General features: G+C 36.1%; 1 protein-coding gene across 1 annotated transcript; it reads left to right on the plus strand.

The window, feature by feature from the left end:
• The first annotated feature begins 156 nt into the window (after nt 1-156).
• Nucleotides 157-12,486, plus strand: sepsecs (Sep (O-phosphoserine) tRNA:Sec (selenocysteine) tRNA synthase). Its single transcript, XM_055212240.2, has 11 exons — nt 157-536; nt 845-999; nt 1,429-1,547; nt 1,682-1,840; nt 2,251-2,404; nt 2,702-2,804; nt 2,926-3,055; nt 5,564-5,655; nt 7,531-7,624; nt 8,038-8,128; nt 11,341-12,486. Exons 1-11 carry the CDS (start codon nt 423-425, stop codon nt 11,585-11,587), a joined length of 1,458 nt encoding a protein of 485 aa, XP_055068215.2. The 5' UTR covers nt 157-422; the 3' UTR covers nt 11,588-12,486.
• The last annotated feature ends 741 nt before the right edge of the window (nt 12,487-13,227 follow it).

Below are 13,227 nucleotides of genomic sequence, written 5' to 3' on the forward strand. Positions count from 1 at the left end.
GTTAGTATGTAATTACACATGGTTGTGTAACAATATCCTTTTGAAACATAGCTCTGATTGGTTTAATATTATTGCGATAATGAGAAGACTCGAGTGCATCATGAGGATCTGAAAAATAGGTAATTGACTTTTACGTTGAAATACACACGTCACTGAGGGGCGGAGTTTCAACCAGGAAATAAACAGTGAACTCCGATTTGAACTTCATGCTGACTCAGATAATTAGAAAATGTTTAACCTTACACTAGCTCATCCTTAATCTAACAGAAACGAAGACAAATAACTGAAGACAGTATTTGCAGATGCACAGTGATTTATTACTGTCAAACAGTATTAGGTCCTGTCGACACATAAACACGTGCACGTGTGTTTCCTGACTAAGCAATATTAAAACCTGCTCCAAGTTTCGCGATTAACGGGATATGAACAGCGAAAACTTCAGTCTGAGCGAAAAGATCGTGTCGTCTTCATATGTACGGCAGGGACTGCAGGCTCGTCGCGGTCACGAGCAGCTGATTCGAGTCCTTTTAGAACAGGTAATGATTCAGTTTACACACGTGAAGAAATACTGTGGTATACATTCGTTTTATATATAGTCAGATATATAGTTACTATAGTGTTTTTGGATCCTACCATAATAAATATTAAAATATAACATGTATTTACTACAGTTTATCAATTTAACATGTTCCAGAATACTATAGTATGCATTAACAAAGTATAGTATTTACATCAGTGCTGCTGATGGTTCATTACTGTGTTTGTAATGGGAACCATTAGGATTTGCTATATTCTTTTAGCAGGGAAGTGTCTGTAGACTTTGACTGTCAGCTATGTGTTGCAGGGAAAATGTCCAGAGGAGGGATGGCACGAAAGCACAATAGAGCTCTTTCTGAACGAACTGGCAGTCATGGACAGCAACAACTTCTTAGGAAACTGCGGTGTGGGAGAGAGGGAGGGCAGAGTCTCATCAAGCCTGGTGGCAAGAAGACATTTCAGGTTGGATATATAGTTACTGTAAGGTTTTGTGTCTGTCAGATGATCACATTTATAATCATTAAAATGAGGGGTGGTTAAAGAGAAAAACAAAAATACACTACAAATTCTCCAAAACCCTTTCAAATACCATTATGAACAATTAGCTGTTTATCATTAAAACTATTACATTTCTTATATCGTCTGTTTTTGTTTTTTTTCAATAGTATTTAATTGTGTTCATAAGATTCCCGTTTATTAGACAACATCCCACCAATAGAACCTGACACATAGACACCCAATATAGTTTTTAAATCCAATACAATTTCCATTATAACCATTAAACCCATTAGAATGTCTGTGATGGTTTATGTTGTTTTAGCAAGAATAGTTCATCACCAAAAATCTTTGCATTAATCTGTTTTTTGATATGGAGTTTTGATGTTGTTTTAGACTGATTCACGGGATTGGTCGATCAGGGGACATTGCCGCTATTCAGCCCAAAGCTGCTGGTTCCAGTCTTTTAAATAAAATCACCAATTCTGTAGTACTGGATGTTTTGAAATTTACAGGTGAGCTCTCACCACTGGCTTGACCTTTCTGTTTGTTAAGCTACACACTTGTTTACAATCGGCATGAGTCCTACAGCTGTCTCTTTTCTTCTGTGACGTAGCTCGTGTATACACATCTCTCTCTGTTTTAACAGGTGTTAGGAGTGCAACTTCATGCTTTGTGGTCCCAATGGCGACCGGGATGAGTCTCACGTTGTGTTTTCTCACATTGAGGCACAGAAGGCCTGAGGCGCGCTACATCCTTTGGCCTCGCATTGACCAGAAGTCCTGCTTTAAATCTATGGTGACTGCTGGTAAGATTTATAGAGAACCACTGGTTATGTTCTCTATCTACAGTACTTATTGTTTAAGAAGACATTAGGGCTGCATGATATTGGAGAAAAATGCCATTTGTGATAAGTAATGAGATTATATTCCATAGAATGATGCGTAGAAAATTTTTTAGTATCAAAATGCATTTAAAAACTAACAAACTGTATAACAATCATACATGTTTCACTTTCTTTCTGAAAAAGAAAGCATCATCTCTGTCACGCCACTCTCTGGTATCTTTATTGACCTAAACTTTTAAATACACAATACTTTTCAATCATTAAACCATTGCAATATACTTGTTGTGATATGCACAGAAACCCATTTTACCATAAAACAGAAGCAATGCTTCAAATATGAATTGTATCAAATGTGCTTTTAATTGTCCAAGGTTTTGAACCCGTGGTTATTGAGAATGTTCTGGAGGGAGATGAACTAAGAACAAACCTGCAAGAACTTGAGAGGAAGATTGAGGAGTTGGGTGCCAAAAACATCCTGTGTGTCCATTCCACAACATCCTGTTTTGCACCACGTGTTCCTGACAGGCAGGTCAAAATTATACGATTACTTTACTAAAAGATGTACTTTACTTAGCCATGTAGAAGTGCATGCACCAAGTCAAAACCCAAAACTGCAAATGTAGCCATTCCAGCCCCATCCGTGAAACACAACATGAGATTTTGGAAAGAGTTTTCCGGAGCCTTTCATCTTCTTTCTTGTATTCTTCATGTAATTTCAAACATGTACTATTTTCTTTTAAGAATCACATTTTTGTGTGAACTATTTCTTTACAGTAGTTCAGATAATATTTTGGGTCCATTGATTTATTCATTTTTTTCCAGACTAGAGGAACTTGCTGTACTGTGTGCTAAGCATGATATCCCTCACATAGTCAACAATGCCTATGGCGTGCAGTCATCTAAATGTATGCACCTTATTCAACAGGTAATATTTAACCTCACAATAATCTTACATTCAGTACAGTGGATCATTCATTTGTTTTGTTTGTTTGATTATTGACTTTCTCTATGAAATTGACTTGTTGGCTTATGTGGTGCCTTTACAGGGAGCACGTGTAGGAAGAATCGATGCCTTTGTCCAAAGTCTTGATAAAAACTTCATGGTCCCAGTTGGTGGTGCTATCATTGCTGGTTTTGATGAGGCCTTCATAAAGGAAATCAGTCAAATGTACCCTGGTATGTGTACCATTATTAAAACTTTAAAGATGCCATATATGAGTGATCTGTATGAATCTGATTTGTGAAGTCTATATGCATTGTGCAGTCTAAATGCATCTATATATGAAGTCTATACATTTTCTTACTTAGTATTTTTGTCTTGTTTTTAGTAAAAATATCTAAAAATTCTTAAATTAAGATGTATTTTCTTGATGAGCAAAATGACCTAGGAAAATAAGTCTAGTTTTAGACAAAAAGTAAATTAGTGATTAAAACAAGCACAAAAAAATCTGCCAATGGAATAAGCAGAAAATTCTTGAAATAAGTTCACTTACTAATTCAAGAACATTTTTCTTAATCCATTGGCAGATTTTTTTTGCCTGTTTTAAGCACAAACGCTTAAATTTAATATTTTTTTGTCTAAAAACTAGACTTTTTTTCTAGGTAATTTTGCTTTTCAAGAAAATACATCTTAATTTAAGAATTTTTAGATATTTTTACTGAAAACAAGACAAAAATACTAGGTAAGACAGGCATTTATAAGAGCTATAATCGATGAAACTAGTGCATTATTATTTTACTTAAAGCTCACATACCACACGCTGTTCTGCATTTCTGATGTTAATCTGGAGTACCTATAGAGTAGTATTACATCCTTTATATCTCCGAAGAGTCTTTCGTTTAACTAGATTTATAAAATAAAGATTAGTTTTACCGAATCTCTCCGACAACGTACAAAAAAATGAAAAAGGAGGAGTTACTACAGCGGGAGGAGCGAGTACGAATCATGCAACACTTTATACAACACTGTTTAACTTATGATTCACTACATGTTCGTGTCATTTTTATAATATGCACGCGCCTATTTCCAACATAACACAGAAGTCTTACTTACTGCATGCAACTCATGACCCGGTTGGGAAAATCCACCGCATCAAACACACACGCAAAAGTCCGCTGCTCCCCGGGTTATAAACTATATCCATTGTTTTCATAAGACTGGCATTCTTATCATTACATCCAAAACCACACTTCTTCTTACGTGCCTTTTTTAAGTTTTGAAATTAAACAAAGCTGTCGCGTGATGTTATGTTTGTAAGTTCTAGTGTCTCCCGCTGATTGAGGGGTGGGCGGGGTTTTCCGGGGGAAGTGCCCATAAAAGAAGTGCACGTATAGAAACCCCTGAAACGTCAGCTGGACCTGTAATCGAAAAAAAGTGTCCGAAACTTAAACGAACCCTGGCGAAGTGCATTAGGCACAGAAATACTCTGTAACACGTCCAACTGCTTTTTGACACTTTGCCTATGTTTAGCATGAGGAAACAACTCTATACAGTAACTGTGTTAATAAGTCAGAATGCATGAAATACCATTGAACCACCCATTAAAATTCACTAAAATTTCAGCTGTTGACCTTTAAAGGATACTGAATATTATTTATGCAAAATCTTCCCTAATACAGTCCATATAATAATATTCCATCATTTATTTGCACTACAGCATTGCTCTCTGTTGGCACCCGCATATCCCTCCTCCTTATTTCTGCACTGCAGAGGAATCCCCAACACTCTACTATTGATTTTCACAGTGTACTAGAGTGAGTTAGTCAGGGGAAACAAGTTAGTAGTTTTATCTCCAGCTCTGCAGGTCTTGTTTTTCAATGCTTTATGGTAACAACAGTACTAGATTATGTATTCATGTAATTTATATATCCATATAAATATATGAATCTTTTAAGTTCCAGTATTTTATTTTAATTAAATCCCATCACAAACCATGCATTCCTCTACATAAATGTTTATGTGCTTACATTTACATTTATGCATTTGTCTGACGCTTTAATCCAAAGCGACTTGCAGTGCATTATACAAGGTATACATTTTTATCAGTATCTGTGTTCCCTGGGTTTGAACTCATGGCCTTTTTTGTTGCTAATGCAATAGAGACAGAGCGCAACACGTCATAACCTGAAAACCATGCCCACCGGGGGGGAAACACTCCATTCATCTCCATCGACTTTGTATTGTAAAAGGCTGCCTTCTTGTCATTTCTGGCTTATAACAAAAAACAGAATAATGCCTAAAAGCTGCTGTGTACAGCTAACAAACCCAAAAATAAGTTTTTATAAGCTGTCAACATCAAAAAACAAGCGTTTGAAGAAACAAAAGTGGCTACAGGCAACTTTTTATAGTACTTCTATTATTAGAACTACGCCCAGTGGATGGAAACGTAATCAGGGATCCACTTTTGTGTCTTTACACGCTATTTTTTTGGGGTCAACAGCTTATAAAAATGTATTTTTGAGTTTGTTAGCTGTACACCTTGTCACACAGCAGCTTTTAGGCATTATTCTGTTTTTTGTTATAAGCCAGAAATGACAAGGAGGCAGCCTCACGTAATACAAAGTCAATGGAGACTGTTGGATTGTTTCCCCCCCGGTGGGCGTGGTTTTCAAATTAGCATAACTGCGCTCTGTCTCTATGCTCCCACTGAGCACTGACATCAAAAATGCTTTGCTTTCTTCCAGGTCGAGCTTCGGCCTCTCCATCTTTAGACGTCCTCATTACTCTGCTTTCTCTCGGTGCCAGCGGCTACAAGAAACTTCTGTCTGAGAGGAAGGTGAGACGCCAAAGAGCTACAAAGCTAAATTTGTCACTCTGTCTGTGAAAACCAGGCTAAAGTCTCAAAGTCATATCCAGGGAGATATAACCCTTAAAGTTTTATTCAACCATTTCACATTGATTTAAATCTTTGACATTACTTGGTCAGTATTAAAGGCACAGTAAGATGGATTTTCTCCCATCTAGTGGTGAAATTGTATTTTGCATTCAAACGAATAGTGCTCTCTAATGCCTCGCTTGTCCAAATGCGTGTTGCAACTACGGTAGCCGTTATGTTCTCGCTGATCTCCTTGTCCGTTTCAGCTGGTTCACGTGTTCTGAACGAAAAACGCATTTTTTGATAGAAACACATTTAAAAGTGCATTTCTAGGATGGGGGATTTAAAAGAAGCCAAGCTGATATAAAAACGATGTAATAAATAAATATAAAAATTAAGGCTATTAATAGGATGTGCTTTGGCGGGCAACACACAGACTCTCAAACGCATGCGGGCGCCATGTTGTTAGACCACTGGTCTAAAGAACCATTTACTAATAGTTTACAGAGAACCAAATTTTGAAACCATAAGGTTCTTTATGGAACCATACAGCCAAAATCTGTATCTGTTCTTTTATGGCATCAAATTGCACCTTTTTTTAAGGGTATGCATGCATATAGGAAAACATTATTAGTCATCATGTGATATGGAAACTATGGAGGTTATTGATTTGCTTCTAATGCAACCAGATTATTAATAATGTAGTTGGTCTGAAACAGGTTGATTATATAATTTATATTATTTATTCTCTCTGATCAAATAAAGTGGCCTACAATGTTTCAGCCAAAGAGGTAAGTATTTCTAAACTGTGTTTTGACATAAGTAAACTTTTTTTTTAATGAAAATATGAGTAGTGGCCATATAAAATTCTTAGTCTAAAAGGCACCATATGTTAGATTTTTATATGAAAATATCCAAAAATTCTTAGCACAGTGTTATATATTTTGTTCACTTGTGTATTTGCATTATACATAATGTTTCCAGCAATGTTTAAAATTCGCTGTTGTAACATTCCTCCTAGATCAGGCTATAACATCAAAGTATTTACGAAAGCAGAACTGTCTAGTCGCATTTGTGATGTCATACGTCGATCGATCTGCATAGTGGTGTATGCGCAGTAGTATTTGTAGCATCTAGCATGCCACTCTGTTTTTGTTTCTTTCGAGCCACCCTGTTGGCTTACGTTATAATGTAACTGTTATTAAACTTTATTTCATTACGTCATCCATGAACATGAACTCCATAGTGTCATCAAGCTACGCCTTTGTAGTTGTTTAGCGACCTCCAGTGGTTAAAATTTCCTATTGTGCCTTAAATCAAAAGCACATATAGATCTATTATATTATTTTACCCATTTTATCACTGCTCAAATAATAAAAGTTATCTTGTTGTTTAGAAATTAATAGCACACATTATTCATACATGTCAATTCATTCATGTTACATTGCTTAAACTCTGTGGCCTCGTGTCTCCGAAGCCGAGCTATATCACGTTCCTATTAGGCGTATTGTATCTGTGGAATTTTTTTAGCATCATTGTAGTATCATTGAAAGGTAACCTGAAGGCCTCGTGCAGTTCATTTGTAATCGATCTCGGCGGTGGACTGTGCAGCACTACCAGCACAGCTGATTGTGTTGACTCGATTACATTAAAGCTTCAGAAGGAAAAACAGTGGGTGTAAAAATAGAAAGCTATAATAAAAGCTGTTGCTGCTGGGTGTAGGCCAGCAGACACAAAATTGCAACATTAACAGAGCGCAGTATATGCAAATAAAAAAAGCTTTGTGAGTAGAAATGAAGAGCTATATATAACTGGAGTTGTCTGTATGGCCCGCAGGAGCTGTACGGCCACCTGGCACAGGAGCTGAAAGCTCTAGCAGAGAAACATGGAGAGAGACTGCTGCACACGCCACACAATCCAATATCACTGGGTGAGAAATCATAAAATATATCTTATGTCTCATACTGTGGTCTTTCCTTGGTTGCACTGATAGTCACATATAGCCTGTTCAGTATCAATAGGCCACATTACCATAATAAAAAAATCTTTTTGGGATGTCTGTTTCAAAAATGCATCATGTCACAGTCTATTTTAGTACAGGTCAGTTCTCATTTAAATTTGCATCCGGTTTGCATACAGTTTTCACCACAGTCGTGGAAAGTTGCATTTAGGTACAACTGTAGCACCAACTTTACCGCTACAGGAACGCAATTAAAGCACAAATAAATGCAGAGTCATGTGCATTTGTATTTTGCCTTCTATAATTTTTTCATCACATTCAGCACATGTCAGCAAATGTGTTGCAGTGTTTTATGACCCTTTAAATGGTGTTTCTTTTTCCAGCCATGTCACTGAACAGTCTCCAGGGGCGTAGTGATAAAGCAGTCACCCAGTTGGGCTCCATGCTCTTCACCAGACAGGTGTCAGGGGCCAGGTGAGATATTATCTGCTCCTCTGCCTGTAGGATAAAGGGGGACACGCAATTATTTAAATAATTAAATAATTTGGTATTTAAATTAGTCATTAACATTATTTCTGGAATAGCCGAATCCATAAATAACTGCACTGTGTGTACCCGGGGACAAGAATGATAATATCTTCGCAATATGCAAAAAAACAAAACGCACAAGATCTTGTCTGAAAATGTAGAGATAAAACAGACAAGCAGACATCTCTTACTCTTATGGTCAATATTAACTGCTGGATGCTGAATGACATATTGTAATATTGATGTAAAGCAGTCTTTCTGTCCACTCTTGTTATTCACATTGAGCTCATTCTCATGGGTTTACCTTGTAGCATTATCTTTTCTGTTTGCTTTCAGCCTGCCACGAACTATACACTGTAACTTACAGTGATATTTACAGTACAGTACAATTACATACAATAGATTTTGTTTTCTGGTATATGAAAAAAAGTTAAATGTTGTTATCATTAGAACATTTAGACTATATTTGTAGATGACGTAGATATAAACTAAAAATAAATTCCTTTGAAACAAAAGCTAGATGCATGAATGGGCAGGGTTACAGTAAAGAAGTGTATTAATGTTTCCCTTAGGGAAAGAATCTGATATTCAGAGCCACGTATGCATGTCTATTTAATGCCGCTATACAGACAGTATGTGAAGTATATAAATATCTATTTCACATTGACACTTTAGTGCTAAAAAAATAACTACGGTCTTTGTCAATTAGAGAGACTGGAAAACTTCTTATTGTTTGGCAGATATTATTATTATATAATTGAGTGTTATTGTATATTGCGTGTGTTTATTGTTTATTATTATTATTATTGTGTAGTTAATGGAAAATCAGCATTTAGCGGATTCTCTCAACAAACTGGTATTTCTCAATGACCTGAGGCAGGAATTAAGTTAATTTAAAAGTGATGGTATTTGATGAACATATAATATGTACCTTTTGGTTAATGTCATTATCATTATCTTATTTTGGCAGAGGTGGCATTGAACAACTTTGCATCTGAGCTCTTTATTTATTTATTTTTACAGTACAGTATTCTCTACAGATATAATTAATTAGGTCTGCCCATTCATGCAAGTATGTGGCCTTATTTGAACATTATGTAGGTTGTAAAATGTGTTTTGCAATTATTTGATCTGTCCTTGTTGTCTATTCAATTAATCAATTATAAATATAACTACTTTTATAGAAAGATAGAAACTTTTTCAAACATGCTTTTTTAGGATTTTTTATGCGAGGAAGTTACTATTTTCAGTCAAAGTGTTTTTATAGATTTCAGTATTAAAGGATTAGTTCATTTTCTTTAAAATAATCCAGATAATTTACTCACCACCATGTCATCCAAAATGTTGATGTCTTTCTTTGTTCAGTCGAGAAGAAATTATGTTTTTTGAGGAAAACATTCCAGGATTTTTCTCAATCAATCAATCAACTTTATTTCTATAGCACATTTTGCAAACAAGAACAGTCTCCAAAGTGCTGTACAAAAGACAATAAAAGGCACACAATTAAAAAAACCACAATCATTTAAAATAAATAAAAACAAAATAATAAAAGACACAGGACCACATAACTCACGCAGTGTTAAAAGCCAAGGAATAAAAGTGGGTCTTAAGACGAGACTTAAAGCATTCAACTGTGGGGGCCGCACGGACCAGAGGAGGCAGAGCATTCCACAGTCTTGGGCCAACTACGGAAAAAGCCCGGTCCCCCCCTGGATTTGAGTCTGGACTTAGGAACCACGAGCTGTAACTGGCCATTTAATCTCAGTGAACGTGCCGGTGTATTCATTTGGATGAGGTCAGTGATGTACTGAGGGTTCAGTCCACTCAGCGCTTTAAAAACAAACAATAAAACCTTAAAATCGATTCGGAATCGAACAGTAAGCCAGTGCAATGAGGCGAGAATGGGGGTACAGTGTTCACGCTTTTTGGTTCCTGTTAAAAGTCTAGCCGCAGAGTTCTGGACTAACTGAAAGCGCAAAAGTGCATTTTGGGATATTCCTGTATAAAGTGAATTGCAGTAGTCCAGACGCGAAGAAATAAAAGCATGCATGACTAGCTCAAAATGTTTCAACGTTAAAAAAGGTTTCATTTTAGATAAAAGCGGAAGATGGCTTTTAGAAGATTCTCATTTTAATGGACCCCAAAACTTAAGTTTTAATGCAGTTTAAAATTGCAGTTTCGACGGAGCTTCAAAGGACTCTAAACGATTTCAAATGAGGCATAAGGGTCTTATCTAGCAAAACGATTGTCATTTTTGGCAAAAAAATGTAAAATATGCACTTTTAAACCACAACTTCTCGTCTTCCTCCAGTCCTGTGACTCGCCAGCGCGACCTCACATAATACGTCAAGAGGTCACGGATGATGTATGCGAAACTACGCCTCTGTGTTTACAAGTGTGGACAAAGAGGACCTTTCCGACGTTGTTGTATGTTGAATGATACTAATTAATGTCTTTGTGTCAGTTTATTGTTTAAAATGGTTCGCAAATGTGCGTTTCATATATGTAACACGTGACCTCTCCATGTCGTTACGCAATTACGTGAGGTCGCGCAGGCTCGTCACACAGCCAGAGGAAGAAGAGAAGTTGTGGTTTAAAAGTGCCTATTTTTTATTTTTCTTGCCAAAATGACAATCGTTTTGCTAGATAAGACCCTTATGCCTCATTTGGGATCGTTTAGAGTCCTTTGAAACTGCAATTTTAAACTGCATTAAAATTGTTAAGTGTTGGGATCCATTAAAATGAGAAAAATCCTGGAATGTTTTCCTCAAAAAACATAATTTCTTCTTGACTGAACAAAGAAAGACATCAACATTTTGGATGACATGGTGGTGAGTAAATTATCTGGATTCTTTTTTAAGAAAATTGACTAATCCTTTAAGTTCATGTAATAGGCATATAGCAAAGCCATATGCATCAGTTTTATCCACCCATCTAGTGGCTCTATAGCCTGTGGGTTTGTTTCCCAATTGGTGAGAAGGTAATTTGTTGCATTCAGTAATAGAGGACTGTCATATGTTAATAGGTGAAGCTTCCTGATTATAAGAAATGTGTTTTATTTTTGAATGCACTCAGATTTAATGCTTAAGTTTCCACAGGACACTCATCACTATAAATGCTAATGAATAATGCTCATTTGATAAATATCTTTGTTGCAGAGTGATTCCACTTGGTGTGGAGCAGACTGTTAGTGGTCACACGTTCCAAGGATTCATGTCACATGCAAATTCTTATCCATGCCCGTACCTTAATGCAGCATCAGCCATTGGAATAACCAAAGATGACATAACATTGTGCATGAAGAGACTTGAGAAATGCCTCAAGAGCCTTAAGAAAGAAGCACCTGCAGAGATAAATGAATCTGCATCACCATGTGAAGGTTTGGATGACCAGACAGTGCCCTGAGGGTTTTCATGACTGTAATTTTCTTTTTTTGGTTTTGTAAGATGATGTTGCAGTTATCTAATGTGTGTAATTTGATTTATAATAATTTAATAATGCTCTATTGAACATTTCAGTTTCTTTTATATTAAACCAAATGGATTTAGGTCTGAGATTAAGCTCTTTAACTAAATCTATTCTATAATTTAGATTTATTGCATACAGTATGACACACTACAGCATCCCACATTACTAAAGGAAAAATTCACTCTAATTGGAAAATAAAATAATATATACAGTATCAATATGTCTCCAAATTCCACACTCTACCAACTTTAACCTCCGATACAAAGTAGTATTTTATTTTTTCCATTGTCCATCCACTGCAAATAACAGATATTAAACAGCATGCATGGTGCTTCACCTATTTTGTCAGACACTTTATAAAAAGGCTTTCATAGGAATTACATGGAATTATCCATGGTCATAGGTAATAATCCTTGTGGGTTTGCATGAAACATCACACCCATGGTTTACACTGGCTTTTAAAGATGTGTCCACTTTAGTGGTTATAATAAATTCTAATAGAAACGGCAGGAATGTGCATTACAGATAAACTCAATTTAAGTCTTGTAGGATGAACTTTTGTTTTACGGGATTCAGGCTGTAGTCCCTTACTGAAATCTCAGCTTAAGTAGAAGAGTGAAGATTTTTGTATTGTACTCAAGTGCACTGATGTAACCCATGCCTGACCCCAAATCGATATGCGTTTTACATTCATTGCCTTGTATTGACTACAGCTACCTGTAGTTACTTCTAGGTAATTTAATTCATTCTTGTAATGGAAGCAGTCATATCTGTGGTAGGAAAATACTTATTAAAAGCTGAATACTTCAAATGTTCAATTAAAAAGGTCAAATTTACACTGTTTTCACTGTTTTTGTTTTGACACTCTTCACACCTCCTTTCTCTAGCGCTATGTAATTTTACTGTACAGTAGTTTAAATCCATTCTGTCTCTACGTTTCCCCATTATACACTGCTTACTCATATTTCATCTTTGTTCAGTAAGCTTTGTCTCTTAGTAATAAATTTTCCTCTTGCCCTTTGTCTTGCTTGCAAAGCTCTTTTACTACCACTCAAGCTGCACTTACTCATTTTCTCTCTCAGTCAGTGCTTATTGATGCCTTCATTGTCATGGTCGGCAGGTAGCCAAATACTTGAAGTAAACATGTATGGTTGTTTAATTTAGTCTTTTTTATGATTGTGTATGTCTCATAATAATGCAAGCTTTTATTAATGAGAGCAACATGTTTTACTCCAAAGAAAAGTTTCTAGGTAATCGTAAAACGAAATTAGTATCATTTTACAGCTATCGTTACATATTAAGATCCTCATTTTCTCACTAGGGATCAATGAAGAATCTATCCATCTATCTATCTAAAGATGTACATGTTGTATGGGAGGAACTGACATGCATCGTTTAACAAAACGTTTAACAATATGGTACGGAATAAGGTAAAATGTTATGGCCATAACCTATTTTGTGTAAGACACCTATATATGTGAATAATATGAGGGATGTAACTCAGTCCCTATGCAGCGCTATATAAGAAAAGCTCCATATCTGCAACTGTTAGAGGAAACTGATTTTGCTTGTACCTG

The sequence above is a fragment of the Misgurnus anguillicaudatus genome, chromosome 21 (assembly GCF_027580225.2).
Source record: "Misgurnus anguillicaudatus chromosome 21, ASM2758022v2, whole genome shotgun sequence".
Lineage (NCBI taxonomy): Eukaryota > Metazoa > Chordata > Actinopteri > Cypriniformes > Cobitidae > Misgurnus > Misgurnus anguillicaudatus.

Bases quoted from the DNA above. Each gene is read 5' to 3' on its own strand.
- sepsecs (XM_055212240.2), top strand. From the start codon at position 423: ATGAACAGCGAAAACTTCAGTCTGAGCGAAAAGATCGTGTCGTCTTCA. The intron at 1,841-2,250 runs GTAAGATTTATA...TAATTGTCCAAG, and splicing joins TAAATCTATGGTGACTGCTG to GTTTTGAACCCGTGGTTATT. The intron at 8,129-11,340 runs GTGAGATATTAT...TCTTTGTTGCAG, and splicing joins AGACAGGTGTCAGGGGCCAG to AGTGATTCCACTTGGTGTGG.